Source organism: Anoplopoma fimbria, chromosome 20 (genome assembly GCF_027596085.1).
Source record: "Anoplopoma fimbria isolate UVic2021 breed Golden Eagle Sablefish chromosome 20, Afim_UVic_2022, whole genome shotgun sequence".
In the NCBI taxonomy this organism is placed as follows: domain Eukaryota; kingdom Metazoa; phylum Chordata; class Actinopteri; order Perciformes; family Anoplopomatidae; genus Anoplopoma; species Anoplopoma fimbria.
Genome location: NC_072468.1, coordinates 2,682,461 through 2,703,739, shown reverse-complemented (window position 1 = coordinate 2,703,739; position 21,279 = coordinate 2,682,461). Strand labels below are relative to the sequence as shown.

Genomic DNA, 21,279 nt, shown 5'->3' with positions numbered 1-21,279 from the left:
TTTGGCATTTAATTCTGATAATGTTTTTATTTTTATTTCAACAAAAAAGACTTACCATGCAGCGGTTTACTAATTACATAGAAAAACTCTGGGCTCACTTTATTTAAACTACAATGACTTTAAACAGACCAATGTCAAACTATAACTTTGTACAATCAGTGATGTTTGTCTTCATCCTTTCTGACAGCTCAATGTTAAAAAAAAAAAAAAGAAAAGGGTTGGATGTTGACCACATGTGTTCAGACGGGACAAGATCCTGCAATGAAAAGGGCCTGCAGTGTGGACAGACAGACAGGGAGGAGTGGTGAGAAATATGTGCCTGGATTTATCCATGATAGGTTCACAAGGTAACAAAGCTGTCTGTTCAATGTACAGGTCATGTACAGAATAATAGTATTCACCAAAAGGCAAAAAAAAAAGTGAAACACTCCCCCACCTTATAAGATTAAGTCTTTTAGACTGTGGCACGGAGATTTTTTTTCTCGCTTTTAAGTGTAAATAGGAATATCATCAGTGTGGTGAATTATTTCCTTGGCGCTGCTGGCGACCGGATGTTTATTCTGTACTCTGAGCTATACTTTTTAAGAAGCCGGTCTGCCTGTAATTATTGAAATTGAAAACTGTAGAAAAAGAGCCTGAAGGCCAGTGATCACAATGGACGCATCGTGGCAGCTGAGGTTGGAGTGTGACTGCACTCAACTATCACTTTTGTGTGCAGAAAAGTGAGAATGTTTTTCTTTAAGGTCCACCGGAGTGACTTTTTTTGGAAGTGTTGTCTGCATCTGGCAGCTGGTGTCTCCTGTATGCTGATTTATTTACCATTTAAAGAGAATGCTTTACATGCACAATTGTGTGTTATTATCTTCCAAATGCAAGAGAATAAACTTAAAAATAATAGTTTTATTCAGTTGGAGGCAATTTCAGTGCACTTTTTAATGTTTTTATAAGCTTTATAATACTTAAAAAAATAATCTTACTAGAATGTTAACTGTTTTTAGAAGGTTGACAGAGGAGGAAAAACAGGACATACAGTAAGAAAAAGAGAAGACTAGTGCTGGAGTCAGACAAAGAACGGTTGCATAACAGAACAACACAGTTATGAAATATGATACCCTTAATGGATTTCTTCAGCTTTTAAGGTATATATTTCATCATTTGACTTCAAAAGACTCCTTGGTGAAGCAAGCTAGTATACCTTTATATCTTAAGCTAACATAAAACCGATGGTCAGACTTTAGGCTTCAGTGTCTCACAGGAGCCAAAAGCCGAAACCATCATTGCCTCAGCAGCTGTGTTGCATCTCGACCACAGCTGTTTTTTAGCCTATAGGGCTAAAAATTGTTTGCACAAGAGCAATTTGAAGATGACAACACCAGCAAATGTAGGTCATCAGTGTGTCGTAGGTTTTTTTGTCAGCAGGGTTGTCATGTGGAGTCTTCGCTGGCTGCTAGTGATTATTCGCTCACCGGAGTGTGTCATGCTCTTTAACCCCAACTGGTGTGGCACAGAGATGGCCACCCAGTCAGAGAGGATTAGTGGCCTGCTTCACTGCTAGATTTTAGAATATAATAGAAAAGATCATCTATTATTAAAATCTATATCTTTTTTGATGAATATTTTCACAGCTCTGTGATTCATCGTGCTCGTTCCTCTTCATGGATCCACGTTTGGCCCTGCTGTCATGTGCAGCCGTGTGTCACACTCTCACAAGTCTTTTCCTCATCGTTTGCTGTTCTCACCAGAGCAGAAGTGAAGCACCTCTGTGACTCACAGTCAGGGCTGCTGTCAACATCACTTGCTGCTATGATTTGGAGAGCTGAAAGTGTGTCTCTGTGCTGGGCAGTGAAGCTTGTAATAATCAACCCTGTACTGAGCAGAACCAACCAGCTGCTAGGAGGCTGCAGCTGCCGGCAGGCATAGTTTGTTGCCACAGCCAGTGAAACAAGTGAATCCTGCAGGCATTATTTGCAAATTTCTAAATCCTTGATGTTGAAGTGTAACACAGTTATGTAGCCTACCTTCTTGCATACCTGTGTTTTCAAAGAGGATATATGCAACAAAACTCTGTGTTTAACCTACTAACAAGGGTCAGAGCAGATCCACAGTTTGCAACTCATGCATATTAGCTGACTAAATACAGTAAAGATTCTTCATAGAATATCCAAGGCGACGTGAGTGTGCGCCTGTGTGTGGAGTTTGTTCAGTTCTTAACCATGTTTGTTTACTGCTTTTCCAGGAACTTCTCTCGGTGTAACAAGGGTGGTTTGTGTCAGCGTATGTGTGAACACCTAGAAAACCCTGAAAGCCTTTTAGCACATAAAGATCATGATCGATCAGTTCAGTGTTATTCATTGGATGGTTTGTGTCAGTGTAGGGTTACAGATCTGACAGTACAGGTCATTGTGCACAGGTTATTTTAGGATGTGAGGGTCTGTGAGGTAACTTTGTGCAACTATTACTGGTGTTATACATAAAAGTCTTGATCTTTATATGTAGGTCTTCATTATTACTTCTTATCTCCCAAATTATCATATCAACTATTTCCACTTTTCCAAGATACCATATCTGCAAAATTGTGTATTTGTTTTTTTTGTTTTTTTGACGTGCAGATTAGATAAGGGAATAAGTAAGAAAATGAGAGATATCCCCAGGTCTTGCAGTGGAAAAACATCGGCTGTGCGTGGTGGAGTGTAAAGAAATCCCCATGGAAACCTGAATATGTGCCATGGAGCTGAATTTGTGTACCAGAGCGCCACATGGTCAGACCTTATCACAGCAGCCATTATCACGCAGACTGTTTGATAAGGTCTCAATCAATCTGCTTTGCAACACATGAAAGAAAAATGTATTGACGTCTGCAACAGACAGAATTGCATCACTGTGCCTGCACATTTCTCTGTAACCTGAACCATGTCAACATTAACCAGTGAGCATCTATCTCTCACACTCACAGCATGACAGTTTCTGAATCTTAGGAATCAGAGTAAGCACAAATCATTTTTAATAATGTAAATGTGTGCTCTATAGGAGAATTGTAGGGAAAAAGAACAAGTAATAAATATGATACTTCTGTACTTTTGCTGAAGTTAGTAATTGATTATTCTGCAGTGTAGTGTGGTTACTCTTAAAGGAATACTTCACTCTTAAAATTACCATTTGCATATCAAGTACTAACTGCATGCTATTACCTTGAGTTCTTGAAAAAAACTGTTTTTTACGGACTAGCAGCGTGGTAGTGGCGGAAATGTTTTAAAGGGCAAGATTTTGTCTTTGTCCTTAATTATTGCAAAAATGGATGTGTGAAGTACTGGCCATACGACTGGATAAACGAGACCTGGATTATACTGCGCGAGTTGTGCGAAAGTTTGTAAACGAATATTCACATCTTTTTTGTTGTTAAACCTGGTCTTTATTTACTTCAGTTCATAATGGATTTACCCCATTTTTTGATTCTCTGTTCACCTTGTAACCATGCATTCATAATACTTCTTCCACCAATGACTTTAATATCATAACTGTGGGGATCTTTAGGCAGCCATAATGTATAAATACAAACATTGTAGGGATGTGGTTATGCAATAACCTGCAGTATAAAGGCCACTGAGCCTCATGTCGGACTTGGTCACGGCCCAGGTTTATGAAGCTAAGGCAATAAAGTGAGATGGTAAAAGAGGTGGTGCAAGTTAACAGACACAGTGATCGTTGGTGCTGAGTCACTGAAGGGACATGACCAGACATATTCTCAGCGTGTTTGATTGATAGGAAAGGCCACAGTGCAGTTTTACCAGGAAAGAACGGGTTAAATGTTCCATATGGCTTATCTTACTTAAAAAGCAGAGTAGGAAATACACACAAAGAGATGTGTTTTACAGTAAAAACATGTTTTTTTTAAATGTACGGTAAAATGTTTGATACGGGCTGGATGTACAGTAAGCAACTCAGAGCAGCTTTTGGCCATGTGTGCAACACGCCTGCCTCGTGCCTGCTCTCAGTTACAGTACTACATAAATCTCAAGCCTTCACCTGAAAACCTTGTGTGAATCTGTCAAAACTATGGAAAACAGGCCACTTTTGTTTTTATAAATAGCTTGTTTTATTATCAACATTCACAAACACCTGTCATGAATTTGGAAATGTCTGATCATGAAATTGTTAATCTAATTTGCGTGGTTTGCTCTTTTGATATCATAAAGCTTTTTTGTTGCTCTTGGAACATCCAGCTGGTTCTCACTGGCCCGCTGCATGATGGGATGCACTTTTGACCGATCCCATAATCATTCCAGGCAGAGGATTAAAGAAATCTGGATGAGGATCTGAGAAAAGTGCTCCTGACATCTTTTCATAACTGACTCAGCTGTTTTCAGAGCAGTATCAGAAACACCTGTCATGCTGTGCTGGTAGACCATGACCTTAACAGCCTGTGTCTCGGAGGGAACTGCTTCAGTTTGTGGCTGTGCTTGAGCCCAAAGTTGTCTGTGAATCGACACAACTGCTTGTGCATGTGTTACACTCTTCATCGCCCCTCAGGCTGAGTTATGCTCTCAGCTACTGGATGGCGGACTGAAGAGCAGGATTTCTGGGAATGAAATCAGAGCCGGCGGCTAAATAGGGGTTCCCTCTCACTTCTGGTAAATTCACCAGAGAGGGAGCTTTTAATATGCAAAGTCCACCCCAGGCACATGTGTTGAGAAAATTACAGAACATATTTATTTTACAAGCTTTTATGGTCACATTTTGTATACTCAGAAGTATCTGCACATTGTATGCAGCTGTCAACTCGTTCCCTGTAGTGTAGTTGGTGATATTTGATTTGGGGAGATTCATACCAGATTGAGAACCCGCAGGGAACCATTCATCTACCAACACTGAGAAGTGAATCAATCCAAAGTTTATTTTCTTTTTGTGTAGTATTTGACATTATAGTATGCAACAGGGACTCTAAATGCAGTGGGTGTGGTGTAGTTGCACAACATGATTTAAGCTCCAGTTATGGAAGGACGTCCCGGTCCAAGTTAGGATGTCCCAGACGTACAGAACGCAGTGAGTTATATTACCATGGCCATACCTTCCTTCTACACATGCTCTTCTATAAGCAGGAATAATTCACATGTGACATATTCATGTTCTTAGCTGAGAGTTTGGGGAAAAGAAAGAAAAGTAGTAGTATTAGTTAAAGTTCAGCATAGTTCCAGAAGCAAATATATGCATGAAATATCACCCTCTAAAGACATTTCTTATCTTTCCTTGTTGTGTTAATTTGTATAGATCCATGTTTCTAAACACCAGCTGCTATTTGACTTACATTCTTTCTCTTTTAAAAAAATTGTATTTGACATAACACACAACTTCAGCCTTCACCCTTTTTTCCACTATCCACCCTTAAAGGGAGAAAGTGAGCTTAGTCTTATGTAATACATAGCCTAACACTATATTTGACCGTTATGCTTTAGCGTGCTTCAAAAACAATAACCTCTCTTATCCAAAGAAACTGTCACAGCTACGGCATAACTATGGATCTGAAATAGTAGAAAATATTGCCACAGCTCTCAGTGCCAGGGAATCAATAAAAAGATGAGAAAACAAAACTCTTCCTTTTACATGAAATCATCTTCAAAAGGACTCATCGGATCAAGTTTATAACATAAAGCAGTCTTGACATAACATTAATCTTTGGGAAAGACTGTATAAAGTTTGGGAAACAAAAATTAAACATAAGTAATGGTTTGATTTTAGGCAAACATTAGTAGCAAATGTTACAACAAATCAACATCAATTTGTGAGTATTTTTTCCATTTCAGCTCCCAGGTGTGTGAGACCTGGGAGGTGATGTATAATGCCACTTGAATCTTTAGTGTGTTTTGGTGTGTTGTTTTTCTTTTCGAGCTGCACACCGGTCTGCTCTGCCAAGCACTACAGTAATCAATCAAGCAGGCAGCAGGGAGAGTCTGACGTCAGAAGCGCAGCTGCCTGCGTAACCTCGCTCCGCTGTCCCATAGATTTGTCATCTGGATGATCAACATAAGTAAACTCAGCCTCTCTTATCAAACACTGTGTCTGTCCTATTAGGCCCACAGGTGTCCAGCCTGACTGGTCAACTCAACCTGGCTGAATATAGACAGTTTATCTGCAGCAATGGCAGACTGAGCCTGACAACATAATCTGATAGAATCAAACTCAAAGTATCAAAGTAGATTTTTCAAAATGAAACATGCAGTGTACTGTCAGCCATGCTATGTATCAGCAGCAGCTGCATCACTATTTTAGCTATGACAATACTGTCCACAGTCACACATGATGCACACTCTAATAATAGCAAAGACTTGTCATCTAGTATAACATGTCCTCAACGAAAGATGAGGGAAGTCTTCTTAGGGAAATAATTCACTTAGATTGTAGTGGTCCCTGACAGAATAGTAAAAAAAAAGAGCTTCACAACTCATCCTGTGCGACAGACGGAGCGTTATCTGTCTTCGTACGATTGGTCATAGTGACACTTGGCTGCTTGTTGTTTGGCATCATCGATTTTCCGCCAAGCTTTTACAACAGGCTGTGACGTCCAATCATGTCCTCACGTTTGAGAGAAAAGCCTGTTCCTCTGTCTTGTTTCCTCGAGATGTTGCTGCCCGTGAGGCAAAGACAGAGAAAAATATTTGACAACAGAAGAAATTACTGTCTGATTTCTTTTATCTGCCTTTGAGCACAAAAGGAGAAGTCTTTAGAGGACATTCAATGATTGTCCTTTATATTATTTACTCAAGACTACCAGATTGTTTCATAATGGTTGCATGCTTAGGAACACACGCCTGTCAAATACGCAATTTGTTAAAGGTGTGTTTAAATACTGGCTATCTCACCACACCTACTAGACTAACAGTCTCAGTTGTCAAGGCTCCAGCAGGATGTCAACTAAGGGATAAACAGAGGATACAGTGGCATTGACATCAAAATTATAAATTACAAAAGGTGTATTAAACACATCCTCAAAACCACATTTGAGGATGTTTTTTTGGTCTAATTTGTGTTTGCTTTTGTTCCACTGCCTGAATGAATTGACTTCACATCCGTCTGACCTCGCTCTGACATGAGGCTGTGAGGGAACCTGAGAATGTCAAGTGGCCTGACATTTATCTCCTGTCACTGTTCTCTCGTTCCCAAGTGTTTCGCATTCAGGTAAATGCCGGTTCTGTTCCCAGGATGCACAGCTGCCACATGGAGGGTTATTTATAGTCGGATGACGCAGATGTCTGACATCGGCACCTGGCAGGCCCCTTAGCTGGAGACGCCTCTGCCCAGCTGCCCGACAACCGAAGCGGATGCTGTTGCCGGGGAAACAGGATTCTGGTGACATCACAGGATTTTAAGTGATCTTCTTCGGAGACCAAATCCACAGTACGCCCACGACATCGACTCGATCTCAGAGGCTTCTGAGACACTGTCGACTTCCTGTCGTGTTTTGTGGACAACAGCGTGAGCTAAATACACATGCATGTGTTTAGGGAAGACAATGTGCGTAAGAGTGTGTGTTTGCCTCTCTGTGTTTTATTGCTGCATCAGTAAAACCCACACAGATCAATCATGAAATGAACTTTACTCTCTTGTTAACATTTTACAGGTGCACTCACATGTTGTGTGCATATGTATGATTTGTTAGGTATTTTATAAATGATGACATATTTGGGTAATTTTAAAAGAGGAAATTACTGAAGTTTTCACCTGTATTGTTCACTGGCAAATTACATACTGGTAAAATATTCTCATCCCTCAAAGAGCCATGCCTGCTATTTATGCGGGTCCTTCATTAGAGGATATTTAGTTACTTAAAACATATATAAGACTGCATGCAGGATAGGATGAGATATAAAGACTCCACTCCCGTAAGAACAGATGCAGAGAAGACTAACAGATGCAGAGAAATTCAAAAGGGTTAAATAATTAAAAAAGACATTTTGTTCTGTTCAGACCATAGGAATGTCTCTGTGTATCTGCACCAAAAACAAGCAAAATGGCATGCCGCACCACAGATAAGGAGGCAGAGTGGAAAGAGGTGGCAGTGAGTTATCTGAAAATTGAAATGGAAAGCTTAAAGGGTATCAGGGGTTATCTGAGCCTTTTCATAAATACCCCTGAACAATCAGGAGCCTATTGAATGAATGATTGTCCGTGGGGTTGTAGCCGTTCATTTTCCGTTGGCTGAATAAACAGCTCAACAACTCAAAGGTAAGCTGACCCTACTTAAACCAAGGCCATCTACTTAAAACGATAAGGAACTATAAAAATGTGTGATCAGCAAGCAACATTTACAGGGTTTAATAGCCTGCTATCATAGTTTAAATACTCTGAGGACTATCCTTCCCTACAAAGCCAAATGGTGGAAGCCATGGAAGTATATTTTATTGGAGGATATATTTTAATTTTAGTCTAGAGTTTCTATAAGTCTGAGGAAAATGTTGATATTCCCAAAGGCCTCATCTTGTTCCTCTATTATTCCTTTGCATTTCCTGAATAATGCAAAATGATTGGCCTTGGTGGCCTCTAGACGCTGACAGTATTACGCAACAGTTGCGTCCATGTTGCCTTTGCTTATTGCATGTCTTTTTAAGAGGAAGCTCTCCCTTGGCTCCCATCCACGTCGCACCCTTAGATAGCCTTAGCTAAAGAATTTACCCACATTTCCTCTTTCCAGTAACGTTCATTACAAAATAAACATTGATGCTCCAAAATCCTAATATTTAAGTGTTTTTATCCTACATGAAGAAGGCAGTTGCTAAACATAATCATAATGGAGAAAGTAAGTAGGACCAGATTAGCTAGTCCTACTAGAAGCTAACTTGCCTAGCTTAGCCGACTAATACTAACTGTTGTCTCTGCACCCCCTGACTCATGTTATAATATGTGGTTCAGTTACCTTTACATGGCATATTTAAATTAATTTGATTAAATATGAATTATTCAAATAGCTGATTAGTTTAAATGGACAAGAAAGCGGAAACAGATTTTGTTTGTAGATAGGCAACTGTGTTTCCCGTATCATTCAGGATCTAAAGGTCTTTCATTTTAAAGTCTGTGAAAATTATTAACAATCAGCATTAAAAAGGGAATAAAGTGAATGTTTTACATTACATTACAGTCATTTAGCAGACGCTTTTATCCAAAGCGACTTACAGGAAGTGTATTCAACATAGGTATTCAAGAGAACTACTAGTCACCAGAAGTCATAAGTGCATCTCCTTTCTTAAACAAGCATCTCAAAGCATAAACCAGAGCAAAAGTATAGTGCAGAGGCAAATTACTACGATAACAATAATTGCAACAGACTAATACGAATATAGTAAGTGCTACAAAAACAGTAAGTGCTACAAACTAATACGAATAGGATAAGTGCAACTGATACGAATAGGATAAGTGCAATAAACGAATACAATAAGTGAAACAAACTATTACGAATGCAATAAGTGCTTACAATTATGTTACACAGTTTTGCTGAAAGAGGAGAAATAAAAGAAAAGAAAAAAGGAAAAGAAAATTCAGGCCTAATTGATGCAAATGATAGGAGAGGAAAAATGAATCCAGAAAATGTTTTGACCTTTCAGCAAGGCCTTAAACTACTACAAACCTTCCCTCAGCAAATAAGAGAAATACATCATACATGTAGGTTGTGTTTGGACAGCTGTAATCCTATTTACTTATGAGCTTAATTACCAAATTATGATCAACTAATTTGACTATAATGAATGTCTGAGGGAAAACCCTGTCAGCATGCATGGTGCAACAGAGCAGAGGGGAGGAAACGCTGAAGTGCGTCACATGGAGGGTGTTTCCTTGCAGACTGGGTCGTCCCATAATCAATGACCAAACACAGCAGCCAATCACAGCCCTCATGCTGATGGAGACGCTTTAAACCCTCATGAATCGCTTCTCTGCAGGCTGACCGGATTGTAGCCGCACACACCGGTAGAAAGGCAGCTCCAGCACCTCTGACTCACTTTTTCTACTTCTTCAACGTTGCCAACCGGACCTCCTCACCTCACCTCACCTCACACATCCTAGGGAATATCTCACTTGCATTGAAGAGAGAAGAGCTTAGCTGCTGATTCACATTCTGCAGGTTTTCTTTTCTTTTCTCCTAATTCAAATCACCATGTCTTGCGGTGATGCGTCGGATCAGAGTCGGCGGTTCTGCGTGTTGTCTTGGGATCAGGTGCAGCGTTTGGACTCGATCCTGGGGGAGGCTGTCCCCATCCACGGCCGAGGAAACTTCCCCACTCTGTCTGTGCAACCTCGGCAGATCGTCCAGGTAAGCAACCCACACATTTAAAGTCAAGTTATTTGTTGCAGATATAAGTTTGAGCCTTTTTTATACTTCTACATGTGCATACATTTTAAATTGAATTGGCTACAGCTGACTCAGTCACTCTTACATATTATCTCACTGTGATAATTTAAAGTCTGGAACTCTCTTTGGGACCCCTGGTGGTCTCCAAGCCCCACTTTGAGAACCACTGACAAACCCAGGATTGAACCTACAACCTATAGGTTATTTGGATCCTCCCTTATACTGCACATCATGACACATTATAGCTTCCTTTTATCTGTTTCTCTGCAATGTATTCCTTCAGTAATCCTTCTTTCAAAAAATATTTGAAGGCAAACTTTGAGTCTTCTGTATTTCTTGATGACACTAAATAAAGGTATTCTTCATTCTAATTTGTCAAATAACAGACTGGGAACACTGAGGAGTTGCAACTCCCCTGGTTTGACTTAAAATGTTTGTAATGGAAACGTGCCAAGGTCCCTCCACATTTCCAGCCACTTCTACATTATGGCTGGAATCACATTTCACTTCTCCTGGTGTGTCTCTTGAAAGTTGGCTTTGCATTAATTGCAAAATAAATGCCATGATAGAATTTCAGAATTAATATATAGAGGCTTCCTAAGTCAAGTCGGGTGATGTGTTGAAGAATCCTTTTTTTCCCCCATTTCATTTACACATTGACATATTCAAGACGAGCTAAACATGCATGTGCATCCCAGAGCTTCATGCTTGTGGTTGTGAAAAGATGAATGCTTGAGTGTGCTAGAGCCTTAAATGCAGGTTTGAGCCTCGAATGTGGGGACTCTCTTTCTCCTGGATTTGTGGAAACCCCATACCATCTTATTTTGCTCCAATCTGAAATTCTGAAATGTTTATGTTTTTTTGTGTTTGGCTGAACATTGATCAACAGTGAATCTCCTGTCATGACAACCTAAAACAAAGCTATTTAGAATAAATGTACATTTATGCCTTTTCTGTTATGCATCATAAAAGGCATTTCTGTGAGTGTGGACCTTTGTCCCACTGCAGGGCTAGAGGGATAAACATGGCCGCTATAACATCAACTGCAGCATCATGAAGTTCTAGAGTCCAAGACGTTACAGGGCTGTAACTGTAGATCGAAGATAACAACTCTCTGTTCTCAAATGCTTCACAGCTCTTGAGTGAGACACTCTATACCACTCAACTACATGCACTTATTCCCTGTTAACTTTTATTAATTTATATTTTTTTTTCTCAAGAAGTGAGTAACACTTAGCCAGATTTGTAAGAGTAACAGTAACCACTCACTTGTAGTCAAGTATGTACGACTCCCTGTAGTTAGAGGCCAGAGGGAGGAAAGTAGTCAAATGTAGGCCAAACCTTGAATTTAGCTCTGACTGTGCTGACCGACCACAGAAGCCCATAAACACCACGTTATCAATGCTTCTGATTGAAATTTGAACCTCATCTAAACCACTTTATGGATGAATGGTTAGAATGCAATAACTGCCAAGTTATGCAATTATGATCTTATCCGCACACACTCCTGTGGCCTTTAAGTGTTTGTTTGTCCGTAGCCTGACCCAGTTGGTATAAATAGAGCCAGCTTGTTATCTGATCACCATGGTAGAGAGAGTTAACAGACACTAATCTGACAGGTCGGTGCTAGTGGGGAGATTTAGATTGTGTGTGACAATTCATTTTTACTTCAGGTTTTACACAATTGCAAACAGTATGCAAATTATTATTTGAAGTGTAGCTTACGGGTGCAGTCTGTCAGGCATTTGTTTTAGTGTGAACACTGAATAAATATAACAAAACCCATAAATGGCTTTTCCGACGTCACATGGAAGCTGTAGTTCTGTTGGTCAGAGTTAGAGCGGGTCGTCCTTTAACCGGTAGATCGGTGGTTCGATCTTTGGCTCCTCCAGTCCGCGTGCCGAAGTGTCCTTGGTCAAGATAATGAACCCTAAATTGCTCCCAAAGGCTGTGCAAGTATGTGTGATTCAGATCTAAGTTTCCACTGAACACTTTGCCCGCTTCCAAAAGTTGAGAACAATAATGTATTTTTAGTTATAGTATAATTTCCCTTTAGGTAACTAAACTGAATATGTTGACATATATCCTCTTTGTGACTGCTAGCAGTGACACCATATCCAGCTATAGATCATCCTCTTCTAATATGTAGGCGAGACAGTTTAAACATCTCACAGGTCACTGGGACAGAGGAAGGGAATAACCACTGACCCTTAATGACCTGAGGTTGTGACGTTGAGCTTAAAGACTTTATTATGTTGGACATCACTGGTCCTGCCTCTGGTGCTCACTCACTTTTGGTTGCAGTTCAGGATTATACATCTTATCACTGTGTTTCTGATAAGATAAGACAATCTGACCCAGTGAGAGATGGACCTGGAGCACAAACTCAGCAGTTCAGCTGTTCTTTGTTTAGGCTCTTTAGGTTTAATTCAGACTGAGGCTGATGGTGATTAAATGGATTTATGTAAGCAGCAATATTGATCTTGCCTTTATAAGTTATCGATTTCCACTAGGCCCATGTCGAGCTTATTTGCAACTAGAATGGCAGAGTGTTCCAATTTTTCTGACTCCCTTTTTCCTCCAAAAGAAAACCTGTATAAATTCATGTATTTCATTAATAACATGCTGTGTCTTTGTCTTGTCTCTGTTCAGGTGGTGCGGGCGAGGCTGGAAGAGAGGGGTGTGTGCGTTAAAGACGTGAGGCTGAACGGATCAGCTGCCAGCTATGTTCTCCATCAGGACACTGGACTGGGCTATAAGGACCTCGACCTGATCTTTAGGGTGTCGCTGAAGGACGATCAGGCCTTCCGTTTGGTGAAGGACGTCGTGCTGGACTGCCTGTTCGACTTCTTGCCAGCCGGAGTCTCTAGGGAACGCATCAGCGCACTGACCCTCAAAGAGGCCTATGTACAGAAACTGGTGAAAGTCTGTAATGACACGGACCGCTGGAGCCTCATCTCGCTGTCCAACAACACGGGCAAGAATGTGGAGCTTAAATTTGTGGACTCTTTACGGCGGCAGTTTGAATTCAGCGTGGACTCTTTCCAGATTTGCCTCGACTCCCTGCTCTTATTTGACCGCTGCTCCGAGACGCCCATGTCCGAGAGCTTTCACCCGACTGTGATCGGCGAGAGTGTGTATGGGGACTTCAAGGAGGCCATGGACCACCTGTGTCAGAGGACCATAGCTACACGCAGCCCCGAAGAAATCCGAGGGGGCGGCTTGTTGAAGTACTGCCACCTGCTGGTGCGAGGGTTCACGCCCTCCTCAGAGGCGGACATGAAGCACATGCAACGCTACATGTGCTCGCGCTTCTTCATTGACTTCTCTGACATAGGAGAACAACAGAGGAAACTGGAGGCCTACCTGCAGAACCACTTTGCTGGGATGGAGCACAAACGGTACGAGTGCCTGCTGACTCTTCACCACGTAGTGAACGAGAGCACCGTGTGTCTGATGGGCCACGAGCGGCGCCAGACGCTCAGCCTCATCTCAATGCTGGCGCTGAAGGTGCTGGCTGAGCAGAACGCCATCCCCACTGTAACGAATGTCACGTGTTACTACCAGCCAGCTCCGTACGTGCAGGACATCAACTTCAGTAATTACTATATCGCACATGTGCAGCCGCCACAGCTTTCGCCGTGCAGTAATTCACATCAGACGTGGCTGCCCTGTAGCTGAACTGGCTGTGAGAAGAGCAGAGGTGTTCTCCCTCGCTCTCTATCTTTCAAAGGAAGTGGACTGAAATACAAAAAAAAAAAGAAACGCATTCATGCCAAATGTGACTTGACTTAAACAATCCTGTACTGCTGTACATCTGATTGAGCCGACACATACATTTGTATTCTCTTGCAAAACATCTGTGAGATTGCTGGTCATTTCTGAGATGTAGCGATGATATCTTCTTTAAGTATTAAAATCTTTATGAAGCTTTATATCTGTCAAAAATACATTTTTGAGGAAACAAACATTGAAAGCTGGCGTTATTTTCATAGTCTGACTTTTTTTTTTTTTTAAATACATACTGGACCAAAGATGTATTTGTTGTTCAGAAAGGGAATGTTGTTAAGATTCAAAGTGCCTAAAATGAACCATGAAATGTTCTAAAAAACATCTGTAAAGTGAGAACTGTGTTTTCTAGAGTACTCTGTCTCTCTCTTTTAAGGAACAGAAGCATTCATTTTTGTGAAATTAAAAAAAGGAAAAACTTAATTTTGTTTTTTGTATGGTGGTTCTTTTATTTTAACCGTGGCCTACAATGGTTGTTGACATTTTAATCTTCGGTTCAAAGGGCTGCAGCTGGATTAAACTGGTTATTATCTCCACTGCTTCAACTTGTATATTCTCACTTGGACATCATAAATAGAAGGTTTTTTTTATTGATACTGGAATTGGCTTCGACTCACACTTTGTCCTATCTTGCTCTGGATGGATTGGAGGTAGTTTATCCTGCACTTGATAAGCTGACGACAACGAAGCAGCTCAATTCCAGTAACCAGGCCCATTGAAATGCATATACTGTCGGCTAGAGTGAGTTGCATTTGTTAAACTGGGCTGAGGATCCATTACAATCTGAGGACATGAACCATAAGGAGGCTTTTTCTAAAGCACAATGGCTTCTCTCTCCTCTGCGATACTAAAGCTTTTTAACAAAGACTGGCCTGTTCTCCCACCATGGCTCTTCTGGAAACCAAGCCCTGTTTGCTTGACTGAGTCCACATCCATGTCGTTTTGTCTGAGTCAAAAAATCTTAAGCTAGAATGGTAAAGTTTGTTAAAAGACAGAGATGGTGGAAACGACACAGCTCGTATAGATTATTAACAGACCTTGGTTCTTCCCCGGCCAATATTTACATCCGCTGTGCAAAGTATAATAGTTTGTTTTGCCATATAGGAGTCAGTCATTCATTCCGTCTCCGCACTGAGCTTTAACTAGATTTTAGTTGGGTGATGAAAGAAAAAATGTTTTAAGCCTATAAATACACTGCCATATCTTCTGTGTAAATCTGTTAAATACTGGGAACAGTCAGTACCAGAGCCAGGCTAAAGTAATGGACTGCCAATTTTTCAAATATGACATTCTTTGACTTAGCGTTATATTATCTTGGACACATTGTCAGGTTAACCTGTTAGGGGGGACCTTCAGTGCAATGCTCTGCTGTCAGGCCCCTACTGACACCACATCTACTTCCCTCTATTTCATTAAATATATACCATGTGTCTTCCACTATAAAGTCTGGTGCAACCAGTTCTCTTATCCTGGAAAAATACGTATTTGATTAAATACAGCTTAATTTGGAAAATGCAGAATGTGAGCACAATATAAATAATAACAAAAACTCCTACATTTGGACATTGGATCCTTCTACAACAGTAGCTAATAATAACCCCTTTATATGATGTTGTGCTTTGTTGGTGCAAAATTCCTATCAATTTTTGGAATTGAATGGGAACTCCAACAGTGTGCATACAAAGATTAGTTCACATGCCATGGGGAGTGCTTCACAATTTATATGAAGTTGTGTGGTGTCCTCTGTGGCTCTGAAGGAGCTGTTTAAGTCTGAGTGAATTTATTTCTTTTTTATCTTGGCTTTGCCTTGGAGAAACAAATTCTTAACATGAAGCCAGAGTTAAAAACTGAAGGCAGGAGTTTGGTTCATCATTATTTTTTCATGAAAGTGCAATAATAAATCAGTGGAGCAGCCCTTAAAATAAATGACCAAAACCACCTGCCATGAAGCAGACCTGATTCTTGCGGAGCACCTCAGCATTGGCTTGCAAAACTTGTTTACTGTTACAATTTGCAGCAACTTTGTAATCTTCAATTCACATGAATCAGTCCTTGAGGTTTTGGATTCTACAAAATTCAAATTGACAAGTGCTTTTGTCGCTCAGGGGGAGTCTTTACAACAGAGCGACGGCCCGAGTGGAGATGATGCTGTCTTATTCTATATTTTCAACTCTCTAAGAATGGATTCAATAGTTCAATGCAGCCTACATGAAACCTTTGGGGATAGTGAAAAACTATATGCATGTTCAGAGTGATGACCTCTATATGTTGCTCCATTTTTTTGAGAATGACCTAAAAGACAATATGTTTCCTAATAAGCTTTTCCAATATACCGACCTCCACTGAGACATAGTTTATGGAAACATACAGCGATTATTATCTATTACCTGTTATTCATTGCCTACATCTGCGGTTATCCCTGATTATGATTATCCTTTCTTCCACTTTATAGATAACAGCATGAATGTTTGGAGAAGACTGAAATATTATGAGCTGAAGGGCACAGTTCAGCAGTAAACATACTGGAAATGATTTCTTGCTGACTTGAGGCCAAAGTTTTGAATCCAACATCCTGGTAATCTGTCATGATCGCTGGCTCTGCTTGTTCTGGCACAATATCCAAGTGTTATGTGTCGTCTGTACGTTGTTCCTTTCAGCTGGGTTTGTTATTCAAGCAGACGTGAGTGGGTGTGTTCTCATAGCTTTTATAAGATATATTTGCACATAAGTCTGGGTGAGACAATAGTTTCATTAACAAGCTGCACCAATCATATTATAAAAACACCAGTATAATTAAAGAAACGTTGCACTTGGATTTAACAGAATCACAAGTAGTAGCAGTTGAACTGATACAGTTGATTAAAATGATTTTTATAAACTACCACGTCTAGAAGACAGAAGGGAATGTTATCCCAGGGATGATATAGTGTTAGATTTCTCAGACATTTAATTTGGGCTTTAATTTGGAGACTTTGTGTGTGGGCTGAGGTTCTGTGCACACGTCTGTGTGATAGCAGTGTGATGACAGGACAGAGACGCAGTAATGACAGAGATCTCACAATTTCTTGCCACAACACAAATCAAACTCGCCCTAGCCGGGTATCTGTGCTATTACCTCTCTTGAAAGAGGATTTATTCATCCAAGGGAGCGATTATAACGTCCCACTCACCCACTATCCATTGGAAACTTCTCACTTCGGGCCTCTGTTTGGTGCATTATTCCGCTCTATGTTGTCTCCCCTGATGCAAGTCAAACTTTAAAGACTCAATCCAGATCAAATTGAGTCAGGAAATGGAGATGTTTTAAATTAAGCTGTACTTGGGGAGCACATGACTCTGTGGATGTGACATCATCCTGAGGATTCAAAAGGGAAACACATGTCTTTGCTGAACTGAATGATTGGAGCAAGCTGACATTGCAGCCTCAGCTGGAGGAGATGTGTACGTCGTCGTCTGTGTGTTGCTGTGTTGCCAGGGTACAGCGCTGAGAAATGTCTACAAGTTCTTCATGAGGGGAAAGAGTCCAAACAACTGTAGCATAGTTATCTCCTGATGTATTACAAAGAGGAAACCCAAACTTTACAATAAACCACAAAGCCTGCAGTCAGGAATAATTGTGCTATAAATCATGTGTGGCTGTTGTCAGGTGAAAACATTGTATCTCCAAAACTTACCTTGAGCACAAATCAATGGGATTTGAAAGAGTTGTGACAATAAAAGGTTAGATACATTTCTTATCTGATAGAAAAGCCTTTAATTCTTAACGTATTTGAAAGTATGAAACATGGAAACAGGGTTCTCCCTGGGTAGCACTGAAAACATGGAAATCTGGACAGCAGCAAAGTAATAAAGTGTTTTGGCCTGCATACACTAAAGGTTTCTTCCATTGAGTAAGAAGTCATGCAGTCAATGGAAGGGTTAAAAAACAATATAGTCTATATAGATGTACATCAACCAGTGGTGGAAAGTAACAAAGTAGATTTACTCAAGCACTGTACAATTTTGAGGTACTTGTTAAGTTACATTATCCTTCCACTTCACTGCAGTTTAAAAGGAACCATTGTACATTTCACTCCACTACTTTTATTTGACAGACAAAGTTACTTTGCAAATAAAATGCCCTGTTCACCCAGGTGTTTTCAGTCCATGGCTTATTGGGCCTGTAATCAACTGTAAATTGGGTGGAGCTATGCTGAGTTTTATATGATATCACCAAACTCTAAGGTTGATGATAAGACTGAACACAGGTAAGTTGTCACGCCCATACATGTACAACAAAACCAACAGACGTTTGAGGGGAAAGTCAAACAAGCACCATTTGTTCATGCCCAAATTGACTTACTACTGGTTCTGGCTTTATTCTATTTAGGTCACAGATATGTGAGTGATATCAATTGTCTCATCTATGTCTCTGCAAAAAAAACACACAAAAAGGGAAAGGATATTTCCCCCAAATAGTTCTTTTAAATTTGCATAAAACTGGCAACCCACCTAAGTCTGTTTCATGTCTGGCTTAGAACACTTGCTGATTAGTAAAGCTTTAATAAATCATGTATTAACCACTCATAAAGTCATCAAAGTAAATTAAATGTAAATGAAAAATAAATTGATTGAATATAAAAGATATTATCTTCGTTCTCTCTTTCAAGATAAGACTAAATCATTTTGATCTCTTTTAAAACCTCAAACAGACTTGGACCGGAAAGTTGAGCAGGACTCAGATGCAGCTGGACACTGGTTTGACTCAAGCTGTGAATCACCAGACCAACGCGGGTGTGTGTGTGTTCCCATCCAATGTCTGCTCATTTAGAAAAGTGATGCCATGATGGCCGGATGGAATATGCTAGAAAACACCAGTAGAGACAGGACGGTCTCTCCTGGGTCGGTGGGAGGCAGAGGGTTGGGTAATTTGAGGTGGTGGATTTGTGTGTGTGTGTGTGTGCTCGTGTGTGTGTGGGTTTTCGGGGTACCAAAATAGCCTGCAGGGGAGAAATAGAATCTGTTTTTTTACTTCAGAGTTCAGGGAGCGTGGGGGTGTTTCCACAGATCCAAGCCGCTGCTGGAGAGGCAAAATAACGTTTGAGAGACACTCACACAGGGAGAGCCGGCACTGAGCATTCCTGGCATTACAGTCCGCTGACAAACAATCCTAACTTTATCCAGTGAGCCTCGCCAAATGAATGGCTGCAGTGTGTCGAGTTTACCCACTGAGGGGGGCCCGATCCTCCACTCCGTGCCCATCCAAACACTGTAATGGCTGAGGTGCAGCTGTCAACTCAGTGTCTGAAATCTTATAGCCTCATCTTAAGTGTTTGCAAGTACACAAGAAATTATTTTTGTATTTTTCATTTTGATTGTTATTCTCATTATTAAAGTACCAGATAGCCTTTTCATGGTCCAAACATTTAAACACCAAAAACATGCTCATAAAATCTGCCAGATACATAAGCACACATGACTGCTTCTATAAATAAAAAAAGATATGTCAGCTGGGACTAGAAAGCTTCAGAAGCAAAGATTAACATCCTCTTTGTTCAACAATAAAATATATTTTATGAGAACACCACAGCTCGAGACCCTCCACTCTGTGACCAAGATCAAACTATTGCCTGCTATTTTACCATCTTATACTGACACAGCTGCACATGTATAATCTCTGCATTACAGCCATGACAAATGATTCATATTGTTGTCTCATGTCTCAGATTGAAAGTTCATTTTTGGCCTGACAAAAATAATCACATCAAATGTCCGTTAGTGGTTCTTCTTACTTTAGTTGAGCTGAAGTTTGCTACACCATACCCCGGACAGCTGTTGTCCAATCATAGCATAGCAACCATAGAGAGACATAGATATCAGATACATTTTATCCCAAAACCACAAGAGCAGAATTGTATAAAATATATTAAACAGTGTTTAATGTAAGCTGCAATCGTTAGCATGTTTTCCCACCGTAGTAGTTACCCACCTCGGTTGCCATCTTAAATCCCCCTTTGGATTTTGCCGTTAGACATCATGTGGATCCCATCACCAAGGCTCTTTTACATTGATGTTCCCCTCACAGCATTCTTGGAGCAGGACAGGAAGTGAAATGTTGAGAGAAGGGCTTGGTTGTGCTCTTTATCAACACTGGTGGTGGAGAGAAGATTGTTGGAGATCTCCATGTGGGGTTTACAAGAGACGGGTGATGGCGGTGACTCATGCGTGAGGACTTGGGTCCAATCTGATGTGGGTTTGTTTACTTGGGGCCCAGTAAAAGTCACTGTTCCACATTTCAAGCTTTCCACTTCTCAGAGCCGTTCTTTACCCCCGCCGCTGTCATCGACTGGCTGCTCAACCCCCCACAATCTGCCTCCCGCTGCCAGTGACTGGGGTTATTGGCTACCAACTCACTAATCACATCAGCTCGATCTGGTTATAATAACTCTATGGCTTTGTGTTAATATTAATCTGAGCTAAATCATTAAACGCTCCATGTTGCTCCAAGGTCATTGGAGAACTTTTGAGGATGGCAATTTCCCCACTCAAACCCAACAACGTCTGTCAAACTGCATTTCTTCTCTGTCTGCAACCGAGATCAGATGGAAAATGAGGCCTCATCAAAACACATAAATCAGTGATTCGTTTTGCCAGTATACATTTCACTTCTGAAAAGCTTTTGCTCCAAACTATCAGGGAACTGTCAAAAAGATCATGGCAAACTCAACAAACTTTTCACTTGTACTTTTTTCCACTCAATTTCAGATCGAAACTGTAAAAATGTTGGAGCGCTGTTATAAAATGTAAAGTTGCTGACATATTTTTTAACTTTATTGATGCCACTGCTGTCGGACTATTATTTGTGAGGGAAATTTGCAACATTTTTAAATTAGGCTATTAAAATGCATCCATGTACACTACAGGCCATACATTTCACAGTTAGTAGTGAACGTCAAGAGGAGAATTGATCACCATTTGCATTTCAAGACTAACATTATTCACTTGAATTGAATTTAAAAACAAATATCAGATAATTGAACCAAATAAAAAGTTAGGAAGTATATCTCCACGGCTGTGGCGTAGTGGAGAGCAAGATATGTAATATACTACTGATTGTAAGTCGCTTTGGATAAAAGAGTCTGCTAAATGACTTTAATGTAATGTAATCTCTGATGGCA

General features: G+C 40.4%; 1 protein-coding gene across 1 annotated transcript; it reads left to right on the top strand.

The window, feature by feature from the left end:
* The first annotated feature begins 9,859 nt into the window (after positions 1-9,859).
* Positions 9,860-14,624, top strand: tent5ba (terminal nucleotidyltransferase 5ba). Its single transcript, XM_054622321.1, has 2 exons — positions 9,860-10,294; positions 12,986-14,624. The coding sequence occupies exons 1-2, from the start codon at positions 10,139-10,141 to the stop codon at positions 14,012-14,014; spliced, it is 1,185 nt and encodes a 394-aa protein (XP_054478296.1). The 5' UTR covers positions 9,860-10,138; the 3' UTR covers positions 14,015-14,624.
* The last annotated feature ends 6,655 nt before the right edge of the window (positions 14,625-21,279 follow it).

Excerpts from the sequence above, each read along its gene's own strand:
- tent5ba (XM_054622321.1), top strand. The coding sequence starts at position 10,139 with ATGTCTTGCGGTGATGCGTCGGATCAGAGTCGGCGGTTCTGCGTGTTG. Across the intron at positions 10,295-12,985 it reads AACCTCGGCAGATCGTCCAG|GTGGTGCGGGCGAGGCTGGA; the intron begins GTAAGCAACCCA and ends GTCTCTGTTCAG.